The sequence below is a fragment of the Phocoena phocoena genome, chromosome 7 (assembly GCF_963924675.1).
Source record: "Phocoena phocoena chromosome 7, mPhoPho1.1, whole genome shotgun sequence".
Taxonomy (NCBI): Eukaryota; Metazoa; Chordata; class Mammalia; order Artiodactyla; family Phocoenidae; genus Phocoena; species Phocoena phocoena.
Genome location: NC_089225.1, coordinates 103,993,700 through 104,014,387, shown reverse-complemented (window position 1 = coordinate 104,014,387; position 20,688 = coordinate 103,993,700). Strand labels below are relative to the sequence as shown.

Genomic DNA, 20,688 nt, shown 5'->3' with positions numbered 1-20,688 from the left:
AAAGAATTATTACAAACATGAAGAGTTTCATTTGGAGCAAAATAAAGAAAGCTATATATAGAAAAAATGTTACCCACGACAGCTTAAATTCACTTAAATTCTCTTCTCTTATGAGCTTCTGTCACTCAGCTTCAGTTTTTCACCTTTAACCTGCTTTAACTGTTTTATGCCTTCTCTGAGTTACTACAAGGATCCCAATAATTAACCTACTATAGTGGGCCCTGTCACCTGCCACCCTTCAGGACTAAAAGGCTAATTCTCTACCTGTTAGGAGTGTCACTGGTTGACAGCACTGTCCTCGGCTGTTGGTCCCTACTGTGAATAGTTCTGGGCTGAACAACTGTCTTGCCCAAGTTCATGCTCCCTTATGAAGGCAGCATGAATCCACCGACTGGTCTGTGATGGGGTTAAAAGGCCCAGGCCGCCTGCTCCAACTGTGAAGGGTCATCTCAGCTTCAGAGCAATTTATGGATGCACTGGTTTGCTTAAAATGTTAGGATTCTTTGTTATTGGCTAGAATTACATCAATCCATTTTGGTAATACTGCTTTATGCTGATCAAAACATGTAAATAGTGGTTTAATATGTCTTTAATCAAAATGGGAAAGTCAATTATGGTTTAATAAATAGTTTGATAGATAAAATATTTTAATCCATGGGTTCCACTGGACAGAAAATGATAAAATGTTAGGAACTACCACTTTAAATATTATATGAATATAATTTAGGATTATATGATATTTGGTACATTAAATACCTGTCGTCTTAATGAAGCTGCATCTACAACAGTCATGTCATCTGAGGTTCCTTCAATCGTATCTATATGTGAAATGCCATACCTAGCAGATAAGAAATAAAAATATGATTTAATATTAGAATAGAACTAAAAGTACCTGGCAAGTCAAATCATGTAATATATTGTGTAATGCTCAGAGAACTGTTAAAAAGACTGGTATTTAACAGTACAAATTACTAAAATATTTACCAATCTGAACGGGTACTAACAAAGGAAAGGAAAGAGCTTAGCGTAACAACTACCTACAATACTAGGAAGGTGTCCTGAAAGTTTGAGAAAGAAAAGAAACCCTGACTAAAGATATAAATAAGGAGACACTTTTCAACTCAGAGGGATGGGCAGTGTTAAAAAGGATACCTGGCTGAAAAGATTTGAGAGCTGCTGTGCTAGCATATAACGAAATACAATTCTCCCACCATCTGATGTCTGTATGTGGTTCCTCAGAAGTCCCTGCTGAGACTCATGGCAGGGAACACAAAGTAAACAAACTCCAGCTGAAAAAGGAAGACTGATCATGTTTTATTTCTCCTACTCTTCTCAGTGCCTCTTCTCTTGCCATTTCCACTCTTCACTTCTTATTTCTAATTACTTATTATCTACTGTGTCTCCAGAGAAGCAATTATAAAATCACCTGAATACATCCTGTCACTACATTCAGATCCAGAATTTAAATACTATAATTAAGAAGTGGTGTATAAAATAATACTGGAAAGCCACTAAGACAAACCTTAGAGAAACATTAAAAAGTATTTCTTGTTCAAATGCAGTTACTTCTAAAGGCGCACCGATTTTTAAATGAATGACAATAAACTTCTGAGATACAAATGCACACAAATGCTATTATTCCTCTTTGCCCAGATTTCCACTTTTAAAATATATTTTAATTAAGATACAATTCACATACCATATAATTCACCTCGTATATTTATATCCTTACTATTTGAATCCTGTATGGTTATTTCAGTAAAATGGCACATTAACTTTTCCAAATGAGTGGATTATAAATAAACTGAATTTAAGAGTTACTCCTATGCAATCTACAGAGTTGGCACATAGAGCGTAATATTGATATTTTTAATATTTCAAGCAAGTCCCTATTACAAAAAGCATATTACTACACAAACGTGTATGAAGAGAATTATATTTTTCCTCCAGACACGTTAAAGACAAGTCTATTCAGAAAATCCTTTTGTTATAAATGCCACTGAAAATAATTCAAAAATATTTTAATAAATAACGTAAAACAATTTTTAATTGTATAATTCTGCAGTGTCATCATTCTGAATGCTGATTTTAATTCCATAGGTTGCAGTTTCAATGATAGATGGTACGTACTGACTTTAGATAATCTAGAACAATCTCTAAATGTTCTTTTTAGGGCTAAATTAACTTGCTTTCTCCTAATCTGCCCCTTCCTTCATGGGAACACAGCAAATATACTGGAATACCACAAGTAACGGCATCAGATGGAGAAGTTAGCTACTAAGTTAGTAGGTGCTAAGAACTATGGCTTTACAAACATCTGAGTTAATTATTCCTTTGAACATTAAGCAGAATTCTTAAACAATTAGTGGAAAACATAAGGGTTGAAGATTCCTCTTCTCTACACTATCCTCAAAATAAAACTCTTCTATTTCTGTGAGGTCATACATGAGATAAATAATTGGGAAAAAAACAACAACATTAGAAGCAATTGCTTCAAAGGTAAAGGGATCCAGACTGAAGAGAGAGAATGAAGTATAACTGAAAGGGACTCCCCACAATTTAGATCCTGAACTAAGGTTTTAAATATGTGTAAAGGAAATCTTCATTTGCTAAGAAATCTAAGGATATGACAAAAGACTTTACTTGTGTAATTTGACTTAAAACTAAAACCTGTATTGATCAGAGCTAAAAACTCTGTAAGAAATCTAAGTCAGATCACTGCCTGAAAATACTTTCACAGAAAAATAAAAGGATCACAAACTTACGAGAAATACACAAGGAAAAACTTAAAACGGACTGAGTTAATATTGTAAAAAGAAGCAGAGTGGAAAGGGACCCCTAAGGACACACTTTTCAATTTTCTAACCTGAATTCAGTATTAATGAGAAACCAGTATTTCCCTCTTTTCTTGCCTAAAAATGAACGTGCCAGCTTGCTTCCTCTCATGATAGAAATAATGCTGCCAGTTTTGTCTGTTTTTTTCTTTTGCGGTACGTGGGCCTCTCACTGTTGTGGCCTCTCCCGTTGCGGAGCACAGGCTCCGGACGCGCAGGCTCAGCGGCCATGGCTCACGGGCCCAGCCGCTCCGCGGCATGTGGGATCTTCCCGGACCGGGGCATGAACCCGTGTCCCCTGCATCTGCAGGCGGACACTCAACCACTGTGTCACCAGGGAAGCCCCTGCTGACAGTTTTAAATCTACTGCTACAGATAATCCATTTCTGCTTAAAATAAATAAAATTGGCTCTGAAAATATTACAGAAATGATATCTGTAAATACTAACCAATTTTTTTTTTTTTTTTTTTTTTTTACCCAAGAAGTTGGGAAATGAGATTTTGGCACCTGAGAACCTTAAAGTATTCGTATGTGCCATTCTATCTGTCCTTCTGCGTGACAGGAAGAAATAACTACTCAGGCTAAGCATATCTGAAAGTGTGAAAGGGACAAAAATAAGAGAGAAAAGCTTAATCAACGGATGACAAAAATTCTTAAAACTAAATTCTCTTTCTAAACATTTAACTTCTCAGGTTACCAATGCTGATTTCCCCCAATTTAAGATGATGCTTTACAGACACATTTATCTACACACTGAAAGTGACATTACAGACAATTAACAACTAAAAAGGAAATGCTGGACAGAACCTCAGGCAACAATTAAAATGATGCACATAAAACAAGGTTTAAGATTATTTTTTTCTGTGTTTTAGTATGATCGCCAATAAGCTATTAAAACCATGTTTAAATACCCTGTCTCTGATGTTCCCATGATAATGTATCATAACTATTTTTCTTTATACTCTTTTGGCCAAATGTCATGAATGATTAGACTCACTGTTCTCAGAGAAAAACAGGATGTACTCAGAGAAAAGCTGTAGAGATTCAAGCTATAATATAAAAAGCGTGGCTGCTACATGCATTACGTCCTGCAAACTACACGTTCAGTCAACTCTCTACCCTGGTAATTACAAAGTCTCAAAGTTTACCTGGCGTTGTCATGATGAGGGTTAGAGGTGGCGGCAGCAGACCCACCACGCAACACAGGTCTAAGGCGGGTTTTTGCGGGAGAAGGCACAAGACAGAATCAGGAACCAGAGAGTAACAAGATAAAAGCAAAAATAAGACAAAAATAAGACAAATAAATGTCAAATACGTTTGTATGTTTCAATACAATATATTTCAAACACTTCAAGTATCTTTGTCTCACTGTCCTCCATTTTATGATTTTCATAAGTTTAGTATCTTACAATGTGGTAAAAAACAAAGGGAACCTACGTTTTTCATAACAAAATAGCACCAGCATATAATTTTATTGGTGCTTATATTTTGATTTATGAAATTCAAGACAGAGGACAACTCTGTTCAAAATGTATAATTTCTCTCTTCTAGTTGGAAAAAAAATCACCAGCAACTTTAGAAGCATGCCAAGAACTGGTTAGTAGCACCTGCATCATCATGGTTGCTCATCTGATATCAAAGCTCTATCTCAAAAATTCCAAGAAACTCCCATTTCTCACAATTCCTTGCCTCCCACCTCATTAATTTTGCTTAGTGCCTGATACCTTAATATAGCTGTGTCTCATTCAAACCCTCAGCTCTCAAGAGCAAAACTGCAAGCCTCAGCTCTGGAGCTAAGGAGATCAGGGACATGCTCTGAGGGGCATACTGCAGCACATTACAGGAAGTGCAATCAAGTATGTGAGTCTGACCTTGAGACAACCAGAAGCAACATACAGGACTGCTGGAAATGAAGACTAAGGTGCACTGGATTTTCACCGAGTACATACTTTGATTCTAGATGACAATTAGTTCTCTACCTAGGTAAGCAGTAACCTTTCCAATAAATTTTATTTTATTTTTTAAATCAGAAAACAAAAGCTCTATGTGGTCACTGGTCAATTCCCCAAAAAGTAATCAGCAATATTTATAACCAGAGAAAGGAGACTGGGGTATAGAATCCATATAAGGATTTGAAGAATTATTACATTCTATTTTGAATGTCTCCTACTCTACAGACGGATCAGGTTTTGTCTGAATTTAAGTATCAAGACAATTCTTACAGTAAACACTTAGTACCAAATGCACTATTTTTTTCCTGCAAGTTGGCACAGCTGTAGAATTTTGGTTACAATACAAATCACTATTTTATGTCAGGTCAGTTTATACAAGAAAATTTTAATGTTTAGCCTGTATGTTTCCTAAAGGCACTACTGGTGCTTAAAGAAAATTTCCAGAGCCTACAGGATAAGAGACTTTTGGGTCAGATGTTAAGACTTCTATTTTGTTAGCTAAAGAACAGTGAAAAATTACATATGCTTGAGACAGGTTTTCAACTCATCCCATCCTATTAATTAATTTATTCTGTGACATTAGGAAAACTTACCTAACTACAATCCTACACTACATTAACATAAGAAAGGTTAAAAATGAAGCCACTGCTTTGTGTTACCTAAAGCTTTTTTTTAAAAATAATCATACATTGCTCAAAAGGAGCTGCCATATTCAACATATTCCACCACAGAGATTTCCCTTTTACAATGCAGAGCCAGAAAATAAGTTACCTTTCACAACGTATTTCATTTTGTCTTCTCACACTGGCAATTGACACATATAATATAAAAGTAAATTAGAGAGGTATTTGGCAAAGTTAGAAACTTCAAGTACCACTTTCTACTCTAACTATGACTTAATACATTAAAAAATCTTTTTAAGTTTGAAAATATGTTTTGTAATTAAAGTGGCAAAAGGGAATGAGATTCAAGGCTCTACAGGTTCCCGCATTAACTTGTATACTGACATTTTTGAATAAATAAATGGTCTGACTTAGTAGAATATATTTCTTTGCTAAAAAAAAAAGGAAACTTCTACAGTAAGTAAATAGTTTGGATGTATCAGGAATTATATGAATATTTTAAAAATTAAAAATTTAAATTTAAAAATGATAAATAACAAACACTGTTTCAACTGCAACTTTGCATTTCTAGGTCTTCCAAGTAATATATTTATATGGATACCTGCAAAAAATATAAATTATTTACATACTGGTTTCTTATTCTTTTCATTCAAAGCTAGTATAATCTGTTAAAGAAATAATCAACCCCCCCCCCCCTTTTCTGGGTCATGCCACGCAGCATGCGGGATCTTAGTTCCCTGACCAGGGATCGAACCCTCGCCCCCTGCAGTGGAAGCGTGGAGTCTTAACCACTGGACCGCCAGGGAAGTCCCTCAAGCTCCTTCTAAAAGTAAAACTTAAGCATGCTGAACATGACTAATCTGTCAATACTTAAATCATGTTCTTTCATAGGGACTAAGTTTCTTTTTAAAAACGTTAATATTTTGCATTGGTGAGTGAGATATGGAGCTCTAGCAGGTGTCAGAAGACATAAGCATTTCATAACTAGCAAGGACTAAACAGCATTTTAAATCCGGTGCTTGTCCCAGGTGTTTTGGTAAATTTTTGACACCTCAGTTTTCCAAATGCACAGCACTGACCTATGTAAATAAGCTTTTCTAATGTACACCTAGGATTTAACTTTGTTTTCAGATGAACTTGGTTTTAGATCATGTAAGTTCTCAAGATGAGAAAACAAAAATACATAAACCTTTCAACAGTGTCCCTCAAAGTATAAACTAAAAATAGTTCTCATGCCAAACAACTGTGAAAATGCATTATTTTATGATAATAAAACAGGCAGACAGGTTTTTTCTTTCATTCTGCCAAACTTAATTTAACTATACCTAATGTGATGGCTTAAGACCAAAGATAAGATATTGCATTAGCGTAACAGCCAGGAATAAAAAGCAGAAAGGAAAAAAAATGATGTACAGAGCAAGGAACATAAAAGCACTTAAAACTTTATAAGCAGTATTATTTTATAGTCATGCAAATAGAACATTATCCAAATTTCACATTCCTATTTCTTATATCTGGTAAGTCATGCTAGATAGTTCTCGTAGTAGAAATAAAAATTGATTCGGCACTTACAACTCTGATTAAACCCTGCTGAACATTTGATCATAAGAGATTTCAGTGCAATGGGGAAAAAAAAAACTTTCAGAATTGAAAGCATCCAATAACACTAATGAGAATCTAATCCTCCAGGCTCCAAGGTGTGTATCCAGGAGCAAAGAATTATTAATACAACTACTTTATGAATTTTAAAAATCTCATTTAAGTGAATAAGAAAAGATACTTCCTTCCCAGAAAAGGGAATTTTCGTTATCAATTTATTACAATTAAAAAAGATCACTTAAAGCTCAAAATAGTTTTTTATAAATAAAAGAATACAAAGTAAATTTTATAATTAGTAAGATTTTTGTACTTGTGAGCTTGAGGCAAAATTTTTCCATTAAAGAGTAAAAAAATCCAACTATTTTTCCATATACTGCACTGAACTGTCTATATGTAGGGGGATGGGACAAATAATTTTAACATACTGGGGCTTTGTCATCTAGCTATTATTTAATCTATATAGGATTTATAAACATCTTTCTCATTCAGATATTTTCACTATAATAGCATTTGATATGATGTAATTTGACCTAATAATCCAGTCTCTTCTAAGGACCTATTTTAATTAAAAAGTTAAAGAGGATACCTGGTGAAGAATAAATCTATGTTAAGGAAGGAGGAGAAAACAGGGCTTTGGAAATATTAGTCAGGTGCCAGGTACTTTATATTCAATATCTTTTTAAGGATCTCCCATGACACTAAACAAAGAATTTGAGCCCATTATCCCTATATCTTAAATAAAAGCAGAGGAGGGGGGAAGATTCCTCATAAGAATCGAGAAAACTAGGTTAATATTAGTATTACCCTTCTTTTTAAAAATAGACGAAGAAAATGAGGCCCAGAGAAGCTAAGCAATCTGCCCAAGGCCATCATGTAGCTAGAGCTGTTCAGTGGGTGGATCAAGATTAAATCTGACCCCCTCCCTTGATCCATGTTTTTTCTTCTGAACCATGATGCTTCTTACAGGCTCCAAATATTCTAAGATAGTCCTTGAAGCTTCAAAGAGGTAAGAGGGACTCTAAACCTTTGGGGAGGGATATATATATATATATATATATACACACACACCCACACATGCATACACACCTATACATGAATACATATGTCCATAGATGTATATATAATTTCCCCCCTGCCATGAGTTTTCTCTTTTATGCTCTTTCTGGTACAGCTTTAAGTCCTTGGACCCACACGTATGGGAGCCCTGGGAAGGGTCAGAAACACTAGTCGAGCAGCAGGAGGTGAAACACCTGGGGCTTACGTGAGGGTCAAAAGCACTTAATAAGAAAAAGTTTGTTCAGAGCAAGTCATAAGACGTATCAGTTCCTAAAGCAAGAAAAAAGGTTTACTGAAGGGCCAGCTAAATTTATTGGGAATTCTTCAAAATGCAAAATTAACAGTCTAAAAAAATGATCATGAAAATTCAAACACTGACTTACAGAGTTACTACATAAAATGTTTAGAGTTGAAGTGAAACTGACTGTACCTTCCTCATACTATGCCAAAAAAACTCCCAAATTCCATCTTTTTAAAACACCATCTAGTAATGAAGCAAGGAGAAAAAAGTATTTGAAATAATGGCGAAAAATTTATTTGAATGAACAAGTCTAAGTATACACTACTAATGGTTTTACTTGGAGATGTTGGAGAGTTAGACACGCTATCCATACTGAAAAAATCAGCATTAAAAAGACAGCAGCACCTGGGATTCTCAGTACAGGTGTGGAAATCCCTAGTTAAGAAGAAAGAAAAAAAACGTCCTGGCAGCTACACTGATATCATCTTCTCAGATTTGCTTCCTAATCCAACCACATTAGTAACATACATGAGTGAATCAAAAGACTTACTGAAGAAAAGGAGCACAGTTCAGTCCAACATCACACACTCAATCCAAAAGTACCCCTCAGCATATCCAAAAATGGAATCAGGTACTTAAAAACAGGTCAACAAAGTCTTGGGAAAAAAACCATTATACTTCCCGTGTATAATTAGTTATTAACTGAATTCCCTCCCTGACTGAAGAAAAGCTAACAGAACCTTGTGAAATGTGAATTTTGGACAATAATTTCAAATTAAAAGAAAGCAAAGCAAGCTGTTTTAAACCGCTGCATCTGAGAAAGAGACAAAGGCGCGAACATAAAAGGAAGACACCACACTCCACTCATGAGGAGCCGAAAGACAGGCGGTAAAGTTGGCGCGAATCACAGGGCCGATCACCTGCGGCTTTCATCCAGCACATCCAGGATCTGCTGGCAAGCCCTACGAGTGGAAGACTGGATAAGCGACAAAATGCCACGAGCGGAGGAAGGATTAGCTCCATCTTCAGGTAGCATACGGGGAGGACAAACCCGAACCTGTTGTGGCGATGGTGTCACACTGTTTACACAAGCACAGCAAATGAAGAGAAAAACACTCAAGTCAGATTTGTATAAAACTTCAGCTCAGCAGTTTCCCCAAAAACTCATATTTTAAGAATTATCATTTTCTTGCCCATTTTTCCCACCCTTCATTTTCCCCCAAAAGAGTCAAGCCAAAGAAGTTAATAAACATATTAAATTGCTTTAAAAAACAGGCTACCATGCAGCATCTGTAACTGTGGCTTTAAACATCAAATTAAACAAACTGAATATGAAAGAACAACTTTAACAGGGAAGAGAACTACGGCAAGGAGTATATTCAACCCCCAGCTTTGGAGAAGCGGCATTCTTTGCTTTGTGTGTATATTCCAAATCAGTAAACCAAGCCTCTAACAAACAACACTGCACTGCAACTTATGGATGGGCAGGACAGTCAGATAGAGAATTCTGGTATATAGGCGTCAAGGTTTACACACATGAATCCAAAGTGATTCCATGAAAATGCCATTTCAAATACTTCACAAAGACAATGAAGCAATCTGAGTTTATGACGAGTAAATTTAAAGATGAATTAAAGTTTCAGAAAGCTAACAAAAGCATTTTGATTACTTAGTTACATTAAAGCATATGTTCCCTAGCTAAATGACTAAAACATAAAACTACTCCCAATTCTGTGAATACAATGAAAAGGTAAGGATGGATGTTAAACAGCTATTTCTGGGTTGCTCAGTGACAGTGATCTTAACCATTCTTTCACACGTGAGTTGCGATTCACAATTTCTTTGGCTCCCCTGACAGCACCTCCTAAAAGCTGAGAGCATTTGAATGAAGCAATTTTACAATTCTAACCTGAACTCTTTACTTTCAGAGGCCTGTCTAATGTTAGAGCATGATCAGCCATATGAGGTATCTAACTGATATATGGACTTGGCATCTGGCTTGTTGTAAGAGGTTTTGTTACAAGAGGACTATGGGAAGTGGGCTCAATATTTTTTCTCAGTGTCAGGGCAAGAACGCCTTAGACTAAACCTCATCCTTGTGTATTCTGCACGAAAGGGTGAAAGTGGAGCAGACAGTGAACAACTGAAAAGATTAAAGATTTTATTTTGATTTGTGTAAATCTTTTCTAACTTAACATGTATTTGTTTGGTAACCACAAAATAAGTGCAATAATGTTTGAAGGGGTAACTATCGACTAATATTATTCCGAGTCCCAGAAAATTAAAAACAAAATCTTCTCCACAATTTTGCGAATAACTTTCAATGTCTTGATGATCCAAAGTGAGAAGTACAATAAACATGAAAACCATGTTTTCCAAAGACTACTTAAAAGACAAAGATTTAAGCCAAATCTTGGCATACTGAGAAATTAATCTGTCAGGGCTGATTCACCACAGGAATTAGGCCTAATCGTGTCAAGATAAATGCAATTTTTCAGACGCAGGCTCATGGATGGTTACCTTAAACATCTGTCCACAGACTAGGAATCTTCTGTAGTATATATAACGTATCAACAACAGTATATATATATAGCTTATCAACTGACCCACGGTACTTGGCAAAAACCCACCCTGGGTATCCAAGAAGAGTAAAAGAATCAGTATATCTGGGACTCATAGTCTAGGTACTAGCCTTGCACTCATAATTCTCTTTAGGCAGCATGGAGAAAACCTGAAGCTCTTGCTCTTTGTGAGAAACCAGACTGAATTCATGTTAGAAAAGTGTCACCAGAGGCAGGAATTGAGTGGCCAGTTCTGCGTCAACATAAACAGGCAATCCATCTTACACTCTTCTTGATAGCAGTGCCAACATACCTGGATAAATTTATACTTAAGCAAGTTTTAAAAGACTAATCAGTACAATATCTATTGATATAATTAAAGCATTTGTCTTCGTATTTTGGGGCTAAATTGAACACTTCACATATCACTTTGTACTAGTAAATAAATTAGCTACATACATATTAAAGTCTATAATGATCAATATTTAGAATTATAATCTTACAGCAAAAACGCCGACAAACTGAATCCAAATCCATGAAAAAAGTTTGATGCATTTTTGCCCATTAAAATTTAAAAGGAAAGAAGGCTTCCTTTTTTTTTTTCGGTATGCGGGCTCTCTCCCTTTTGTGGCCTCTCCCGTTGCGGAGCACAGGCTCCAGACGCACAGGCTCAGTGGCCATGGCTCACCGGCCCAGCCGCTCCGCGGCATGTGGGATCTTCCCAGACCGGGGCACGAACCCGTGTCCCCTGCATCGGCAGGCGGACTCTCAACCACTGCGCCACCGGGGAAGCCCAGAAGGCTTCCTTTGATAGAACTCATTTTGTCAGAAATAAGCAGTAGGAATTGTTTATTTAAGTTCTAAAAGTACAAGTTTTTCCTGTCCCTGCACAGGAAAATCAGGTAATCTAGAATAAATTATTTTCAGATTAATTGCAAGGAATTCTTAACACGGAATGCACAGACGACTGAGTTTTAAAAACAGTCTATAAGATCACTTTCAATTCTAAGATTCTATGATCACATAAAACTGGAATATGCTATTAAATGGAAAAAAATCCTACATGGTCGGTAATTGTAACTTAATAAGAAAACATGTTTATGAAGAAAGATAAAAGTTAAATTAAGCCTTCATCAATACTAGTAAAGACATTTCATCAAAGACTAATATCAAAAACATATTTGGACTTCAGGTTGTTTCTGAAAAGAAATTAGTTTCAAAGATTAGTAAGAAATCTGACTTTTCATTAATGTACATGGCAATCTTTCATAAACAGCAAAAACAGAGTAGGAAGCATTTTATACAACACTTTAGGCAGTGTACATATAGATTAAATGCCCTTGATTGTTAATATTTATTTCTATCTACAGATGAACTGAATGACTAAATCATAAGATGACCATAGTTCACCCGAATTAGAAGAAACAGTCTAGCAATTCTTTCTTCTTCAAGCTTTAAGCAGTCTTGCAAGTCTCTTTACAAATAAAAAAATTTAAACTCAGCCATAAAAAGGAACGAAACTGGGTCATTTGTAGAGATGTGGATGGATCTAGAGACTGTCATACAGAGTGAAGTAAGTCAGAAAGAGAAAAACAAATATCGCATATTAACGCATATATGTGGAACCTAGAAAAATGGTACAGATGAACCGGTTGGCAGGGCAGATATTGAGACACAGATGTAGAGAACAAACGTATGGACACCACGTGGGGAAAGTGGCAGGGGTGGTGGTGGTGGTGTGATGAATTGGGAGACTGGGATTGACGTGTATACACTGATGTGTATAAAATGGATGACTAATAAGAACCTGCAGTATAAAAAAATAAATAAAATAAAATTCAAAAAAAAAATTGAGATAGAAAAAGAATAAGCCCCACTTTAGCAACTGGTCTGACGCTAGCTGGGATGTCCAGCACTGGCATCAACTGTGACAGGAAAACAGTTCAGAGTTGAGTTTCATCTCTGTCCACGCATCCACCCAACCAAAGTGGACTGACTTTTTGGTTTTTTTGTTTGTTTGTTTTGACGCATGAACTATTGTGAAAAATTAAAAAGTAAACATATTGGGGCTTCCCTGGTGGCGCAGTGGTTGAGAGTCCGCCTGCCGATGCAGGGGACACGGGTTCGTGCCCCGGTCCGGGGGGATCCCGCGTGCCGTGGAGCGGTTGGGCCCGTGAGCCATGGCCGCTGAGCCTGTGCTCCGCACGGGAGAGGCCGCAACAGTGAGAGGCCTCAGCAAAAAAAAAAAAAAAAAAAAAAAAAAGCAAAAAAAAAAAAAGTAAACATATTGCGAAGGCACTGAGATTATTTAAGCAGATGGTATATTAGTAATTTAATAAAAATGCATGTTGATGATAAATTGATCCTAGTAATGTTATAAAACAGCAAAATCTGTTTTATCTCTTTCTTTCATAAAAGATAAGGACATTTTCAGGCTTCCCTGGTGGCACAGTGGTTGAGAGTCCACCTGCCGGTGCAGGGGACACGGGTTCGTGCCCCGGTCCGGGAATATCCCACATGCCGCGGAGTGGCTGGGCCCGTGAGCCATGGCCGCTGAGCCTGCACGTCCGGAGCCGCCTGTGCTCCGCAATGGGAGAGGCCCATGTATCGCAAAAAAAAAAAAAAAAAAAAGTAAGGACATTTTGAAGAATGCACTTACATTTACCATGCTATTTCATTAGTAATAGCTCTCTTTCATGCTTACAGGAAATCTTACTACACAACTGCTGAGTAAACAACACTAGCCAATGTCAGAACTCAAACTTAAAAGATTTACTTGGCATAACTATGTCATTATTACAAGGTAAGTCCAAAGTCAAACAACTCTTTCGCGTGGGTTGTCATAGGAACAGTGTTTCTCAAACTGTGAGGATTATCTCTTTGGTGAGGGTCCAGCCTCTTCCAAAAATACAGTAAAGGTAAAACAGTAAAATGGGGGAGAAAAAAATTCTCACTGAAACACAAATACTGTACCATTTCTTTTGAAATTTTAAATAGAGAGAAAGCTTTAATTTGTTGCCACTAAGGTACCTGACTAGTTCTTAGAAGCAGAACAAGAGAATGAGAACAGGAGAAAAATCATTGGTTGCCGGAGTGGCTTCTGATACCTAAGAACTACATTAGCTGATGAATCTTACACTGCATGCCAAAGTGCCCCCTCCCCTTAGGAGGCCAGTCATTCCCACACCTAGTTCTAGCACATGTACAGAAAGAGTGGGTTTAATGATCTCAAAATATTCTTCCAAAGCATAATTTTAATCTATGGAATTAAAAAAAAAACGATGACAAACTACACTCAGACTCTTTCTCCTTCTGGGTGAAAATGAACAAGAAAAGATAGTATGCTAAAATTTTCAAAAAGATTGGGATCACTGAACCTCGTTCAAATGAATCTATAGAGGACTAATGTGCCAACCAAAGCAAAATGAAGGAAATGTAAAAGGATGCTTGGTGTAAATTATTCCCTTTTACTTTCACCCTTATACCCAAAATCATACATAACTTCCTTGGTCTAGTTATTTCTTTTCTTGACTAAGTTTATGATGACAGCTTGAGAAATCCTGAAACAGAGGTACTAAAAAGCCAAACAGTAAAAGAATTAGGGCATTACATACCAATTACCTGGTGAAATATTAGTATAACAAAAAGCCTGCAAAATTAGAACAACTCCTATTTGTGAAAAGCAGAGCAGATAAAATCTTACGTGTACTCCGGTGCAGAAATCGGTGCCTGGAACCTTGAAATTTTATTTCTTGGAGCAGAATCTGATCTGTGCCACCTTAAATAATAATTATGCTTCTTTTTATATATTCAGCTTTTATAACACAAACAGAAAGCTCAATATGATTCTACCGGTCAATCGTTTCTGTGTCAATAGCTGACAATAATCAATCCCATTGTCTCTTGAAGGTAAATAAGAAAACAAAGGCCAGTGTTTCTGCTCTTATACCCATATAGACTTCTATTCTTAAAGCCAAGGAATAAAGTGGAGGTAGGCAATGGTTCGTGCACAATGACACATAAGTAATCTCACATTACAAAGAAAAGACTACAGTAGGTTAAAGACAGGAAGAGTCTAATAATTACTTTGGTAGAGGTAAAATACAGCCATGTTATATTAATAGTTTCTTCCTTACCACATTGCCAACATTAATTACATAATGTGCTCATTATATTAAAATTCTAAAGTTCACTCAATGTAGATTCTTAAAGATGGATACAATTATAAATGATAAAATTAATAATGGTAGGAGAAGAAAGGGCAAGGTTACATTATTAACAAAAAGATGGTTAAGTATGTTACCAGGTAACGGTAACATAAATAACTACTAAAACAAAAAGTATGGTTGAGTAATGTAAGCATTTCATTGCAAAAACTGTATAGTTAAATATTCATGTTATTTTTACTACCAAAAATTAAAACGTGAGATTCTGTTTTATTTAAAAATGCCATTAAGGCAACTCAAAGAAACAAAGAATTCAAATATTAGTTAACTTTGTTAACCTTTTCTGTTATGAGGACTTACATTATAGGTAACTGCAAAAATATCTACGAACTAATCATTTACTATAAATCATACTTCACTAGGCTGGTTTTTATATATAATAGAGCTGTTTCCTTTCTCTTCAACTTAACTCAGCTATCAATAATATACACTTTGTGGGGGAAAAAACCAAAAATGATGCTATAGTAAAACAGTCCTGTTTTTATTTCACTAACGGGAAGTTTCAAAGTAATTACAGACCTAAACAATAAGCCGTATCTTCATATAATAGGAAAGTTTATTAGGAACTTTTGGTGCCTTAGAAAGTATTACCAATCGAAAATAACAAAAGCCCTCAGGTGTAAGTTTAAGTTTAATCATTCTGAGAGGGCACTAAATATCAAGAAGCCACCTGCACCATAAATTATATGGTCTTTTCACCATTTGTGTAGCATAATCGAATATATTCTAGAAAAACGGATTCCATGGACTGGCTGACATCACTGTAAGCCAGGTACCTTCAGGGAAACATACAGTTATCATAAAAAGTTCATATTAATAATGGTTGAATCTTGCAGATAGGCCTTCCCTGAAGGAGACATATATTCTTTTAAACTTACTATCTTCCTATATACCCCTTCAGAATAACTCTAACTACTTGAGGAGACATTTAAAGCTTCCCCAAGAAATGAGAACTGTTATAGTTCTCCTTTGCACCTAACACAAAAAAAGAGAGATCCTACCCCCATCAAAGTCCCTTCTGCATCCTTATACTCTTTAGTCAAGTCTGAATTAGAACTTGATATGGTTTAACAGAAATAGTATAAGTGCATTGTGCTCTAGTTATTTTGTATGTAAATTTAAAAGTTTTGCTTTTAGCTAGATTTGCAAGCTCTGTGAGAGACGTATCATCTGATTCTTTGGCCGTTCCCAGAGAAACTAATATGGACTTTCCTGGTGGTCCAGTGGTTAAGACTCCACATTTCCAAAGCAGGGAGTGCAGGTTTGATCCCTGCTCAGGGAACTAAAATCCCATGTGCCGTGTGGCCAAAAATAAAAGTCAGTTTGAGAAGCTAACATGATGCTTGATATCAAATATGGTTCATGGTGAATGAGCTTATGAAAACTGACTGAAAATTTAATGAGGAAGAAACATTAATTTACATTAACAATCTAAATCATCAATGGCTTTGAGACCTAAAATTCTGACCAGTTTTTAAAGAGATATTTTATTTTTAAAAACCCATTAATTTTAATAAAACAACAAAAAGCACTTGCCCAATTTAAAACATCTTATAGTGGGGTAGCTTTAAGATCAGTGTATAATGTAACCAAATGAGCAAGAAAGGTTGACACAAATAGTCTGTTAATGTGTTTAAATTTTTGGAAAATGAAAGGGATCCAAGAATTCAATGACTCAGTAGGCAGAGAACTAAAAATTAATCCTGGAAAGTAAAAAAATTCGACTTGCTTATGCTACATTGTTTACCATGGCTCACGAGAAGCAGAGCTGGAAAGGGCTAATCCTGTGACAATCTTATGACAAACTGAGTAACTTGAAAATAAAGATGCTTCCTTAATAAATTGTTTTCCTTTTATTTTATATTTTTCCCCCCAACCTATATGCTAGATAAGCATTTTGGAAGGCTACATAGAACTGAGCACTTACTTTTATCAATTTTTCTTAAGTATACTTTATAGGAGATTTCCAAAATAAGCAAATCATATTTATAGAAGACTATCATACACATAGAAGAGGATAACAGGATTGAAAAATTCTCACAACTAACAAAATGGTCAGACTTTAAGGCTATAAAGAGTATTGCAAAAATATAAAGTTGATGTAAATGTATAGTAGATTTCAAACACTATTAGAATTAGTTTTTTCTCCAGGTTCTTAGGCATAAAACATACATTTCCTCCTCTTTTTTAATATTTGAGAGTTTAAAAAAGGAAATAAATTATTTAGAAGAGGATGGGACAGACAGTGTATGGAGAAAACTTAATGAAGGAGATACAATGCTTAGTGGTTCTACTCACATGGAGTCAGTCCTGACCAGCTGTCCATTTTGGCGAACAGCATTCTCACTCATAGAGCGTTCTCTTTTTAGCCTGCCAACTGCACGGATCTGTTAGGCACAAAGAAGGGGAAAGGAATAGAGAATATTCTTAATAGCCTAGTAACTGCTTAGCATCAAAAGGACCTTTACCAAAGACTAGCCACAAAATTTACAAAGAAATAACCAAGAATTGCTACCAGGTATGTGTATTATACGTAGACATGTTAAAAAAAAGAACACCCTACTTATTATAATGCAGATAAACTTAGGAATGCTTATCTTCTTTACAAAAAAAGTTACTTCTAGTTTCTTTTTAAGTATCAATCTTACTTGGTACAATTATTAATATTTTTATTTATCATAATTTATACAATATACTTACATTATTTAAGAACAATTTACAATAGTTTTTAAAGGCACAAACACTATAGGACATGAGATATATTTGTACTCAAATAAGTGTTCCTGGCTTCTGGGGTTAAAACAAATTCAGATTTGATTGGATATCTGAAAACTAGACTTAAAAAAAGTTTTACTAGCTTAAAGGTTTTAGCATTCTACAAATAGCCACAATCTTCCATCTCACACGCTCTTCTTACAAAATGTTATCACTGACCTCTTTCCATTTAAGGAATAGAATCTATGTTCCCTTCCCTTGAAATTGGGTACTCTAGTGACCACTGCAGATATGATACAATGTGACTTCTGAGGTTAGGTCATAAACAACAATAAGGCTTCTGCCTTTTTCCCCTTCCCCAGAGGAGCTGTTTAAGATTCGAACAATGACACCATGACGTGAGGAAGCCCAAGCAGCCACACAAAAGGCCATGTATAGGTGCACCAGCCAGTAATACTGGCTGAGGTCCACACAACAGGTAGTATCAACTGACATGAGTGAGTAAACCTTTAGATGACTGCAGCCTCAAGCTGTGTGAGTCATAAACAGCCTTTGATACTTCCTAGCCTAGGCCCAGATAATATACAACAGAAATAAGCTTTCCTCATTATTCCTGATGCAAATACCTCACCCGCAGCATCCACGAGCAAAATTATTTGTTTTTGTTTCAAGCCACTAAGTTTAGGGTGGCTTATTAAGGGGCAATAGATAACTAGAACAATGGTAATCATTAACTTCACTTCGTTTTTAGAATTTTTTTTCTTCTTTTTTTTTTTTACTACAAACAGCCATGGCAACTTAATGGTTAAAGAAAAATTTGAACTTTACTGTAAAGGACAACTGGTGTGTGAACCAATGGACTTGATAATTAAGATTTTCAAAAATGCACACCCAGTATCTATTAATGCTCAAAGACTTGGGAATAGATTATCAGGTTATAAGCACCATCAAAGCAGAATAAATCCTGTATTTCATGCCAGCAAAACTTAAAACTACTATGCAGCACATAATTTCAGAGACTGTTTAGATTTGGTTATGGTTATAAACCATTTACCCATCCAAACAAAAGAAAGAAAAAAACAGAAAAGGAGTCGGTTCAGAGACTACTGCAAGAGTTCTTTACAGTTAAACCAAAAATCAAAATTACTTGAAGGCATTTATATATAAAAACTAGCACCTCCACAATCAAATACACTTTACCCATAGTGAGCAGTGTTGGGTTGCTTTGTGAGAATCCCACTGATGCTTGCCTGCCTACCTACTGCACAGTTGTGCTTGCTTTTTCTAGAGAACTGTTCTTCCATGTTGTAGGGATCAAGATGAATTTCCTACTATAGTAGAACTGTTCCTCCTGCTATGTGGTAAGAACTAACATTCAGCAGATAGGAAGAGACAGGACAAGACAAATTAGTCTATGACTCCAACATAACCTGACAAAGTAGAGGATCCTAGGTCTGTTATTTTCGCCATTTGAGACCTGATTTAAATTATATCTTAACAGGAACATTAAGCTCGATATTACTAACATATTGAGGAAAAAGACAACATAAGACAAAAGCATATATTTGTTATGCCTTCATATGACCAGCCTGTATACTGTAATACCAAAGAACTTTGATACTGCCTGAGGTGATAAGGGACACGGTGATCTTTAAATACTTTCCCCTTTAGTTCACAATCATGATGGTTGTTTTTTTCAATTCAACGATTTTTAAAAATTAATTACATTTGTTCCCAACATTACTGAGATCCAACTGACAATTCAAGGTTTTAAAATGTCATTCAGAACCATCCTGCATCGATTAACCATTATAAAACTTACATGCACTCCTTAGGCAGAGAAATAGTTTCCAAGCTTCAGGTAACTTCCTGGAAGTTAGGTCACAGGGTCTTCTGTGTCTAATTATAGGCATAAAATTCTCCTCTAATGTGCTTATACTCTGAGTTACTTTCGATTGTTCACAGAATCCTGGACAAATCAGTGTCCCCGAGGTCTCTGTTTACTGGTTCTCTAGATTTATCTAGAGCTTGTCTCTCCTTCAAGAATCTGCTCAGATGCCTCAGTATTTTCCCCTATACCGGTCCCTGTTTTTATTTTTTTACATAATTTTTAAAAGTTACACTCCATTTACAGTCACTACAAAATATTGTCTATATTCCCCATGTTGTACAATACATCCTTGTAGCTTATCTTACACCCAACAGTTTGTACCTCTCACTCTCCCATCCTCATATCCCTCCCACAAACTGGTAACCCTAAGTTTGTTCTCTATATCTGTGAGTCTGCTTATTTTTTGTTATGTTCACTAGTTTACTGTATTTTTTAGATTCTACATAAGTGATACCATATAGTGTTTCTCTTTGTCTGGCTTATTTCACTTAGCATAATGCCCTTCAAGTCCATCCATGTTGCTGCAAACAGCAAAATTTCATTCTTTTTTATGGCTGAGTGATATTCCATTATGTATATGTGTATGTGTGTGTGTGTGTGTGTGTGTGTGTGTGTGTGTGTGTGTATACACATATATGGCACGTCTTCTTTATCCATTCATCTACTGATGGACACTTAGGTTGCTTCCATATCTTGGAAACTGTAAATAATGCTGCTATGAACACTGGGGTGCATGTATCTTTTTTGAATTGGTGTTTTTGTTTTTTTTCGGATATATATACTGATTCCCCGTACTCCCTTTTTTAACAAGACACTTGTTTTACTTCTCAACACATACAAAATAAAAAACTGTAATTATATTAAAACAACCAGTAAGTATTACAGGCACATAGACCCTACCATAGCCTAGTTCTTCATAACCACTGTGATTACTAAACAACCCTCAGAAAATCTGTAGCAAAAACTAAGATTGAAAACTGATTTCTGAA

At 35.8% G+C, this 20,688-nt stretch overlaps 1 protein-coding gene across 11 annotated transcripts in view; it reads right to left on the bottom strand.

Moving 5' to 3' along the window:
* Window positions 1-20,688, bottom strand: part of MFF (mitochondrial fission factor) — a 34,834-nt gene that overhangs the window by 943 nt on the left and 13,203 nt on the right. For 2 of the 11 annotated variants that reach the window (XM_065881200.1, XM_065881202.1), the window contains 5 exons: window positions 17,392-17,480; window positions 9,227-9,385; window positions 5,559-5,591; window positions 3,984-4,043; window positions 757-838 (listed from right to left, as the gene is read on the bottom strand). In XM_065881200.1, the coding sequence (XP_065737272.1) occupies window positions 757-838; window positions 3,984-4,043; window positions 5,559-5,591; window positions 9,227-9,385; window positions 17,392-17,480 (423 nt within the window). Of the gene's footprint in view, window positions 1-756; window positions 839-3,983; window positions 4,044-5,558; window positions 5,592-9,226; window positions 9,386-14,570; window positions 14,646-17,391; window positions 17,481-20,688 lie in introns of all 11 variants that reach the window. The other 9 variants (XM_065881204.1, XM_065881208.1, XM_065881210.1 and 6 more) reach the window with 7 other exon arrangements.